Source organism: Papilio polytes, unplaced genomic scaffold, assembly GCF_000836215.1.
Source record: "Papilio polytes unplaced genomic scaffold, Ppol_1.0 DF822178.1, whole genome shotgun sequence".
Lineage (NCBI taxonomy): Eukaryota > Metazoa > Arthropoda > Insecta > Lepidoptera > Papilionidae > Papilio > Papilio polytes.
The window spans coordinates 5,728,496-5,728,729 of record NW_013527026.1 but is presented as its reverse complement, the minus strand read 5'-3'; the positions used below and the strand labels follow the sequence as shown (position 1 = coordinate 5,728,729).

Genomic DNA, 234 nt, shown 5'->3' with positions numbered 1-234 from the left:
TGTTTGAGCAATATTAGTTGAATTACTTTAGTGGTTGTGTTGAGTTTGAGTAGCAATTGTTGAATTATTGTAGTGGTTGTGTTTGAGCAATCTTAGTTGAATTACTTTAGTGGTTGTGTCGAGTTTGAGTAGCAATTGCTGAATTATTGTAGTGGTTGTGTTTGAGTAATAATAGTTGAATCATTGTAGTGGTTGTGTTGTAGCGCATTGTGTTGCGTACCTTTTCCCCGTAGA

At 35.5% G+C, this 234-nt stretch overlaps 1 protein-coding gene across 1 annotated transcript in view; it reads right to left on the bottom strand.

The window, feature by feature from the left end:
• Positions 1 to 234, bottom strand: part of LOC106106455 (macrophage erythroblast attacher) — a 10,328-nt gene that overhangs the window by 4,174 nt on the left and 5,920 nt on the right. The window contains exon 6 of the mRNA XM_013287033.1: positions 221 to 232. Within this exon, the coding sequence (XP_013142487.1) occupies positions 221 to 232 (12 nt within the window). The remainder of the gene's footprint in view (positions 1 to 220; positions 233 to 234) is intronic.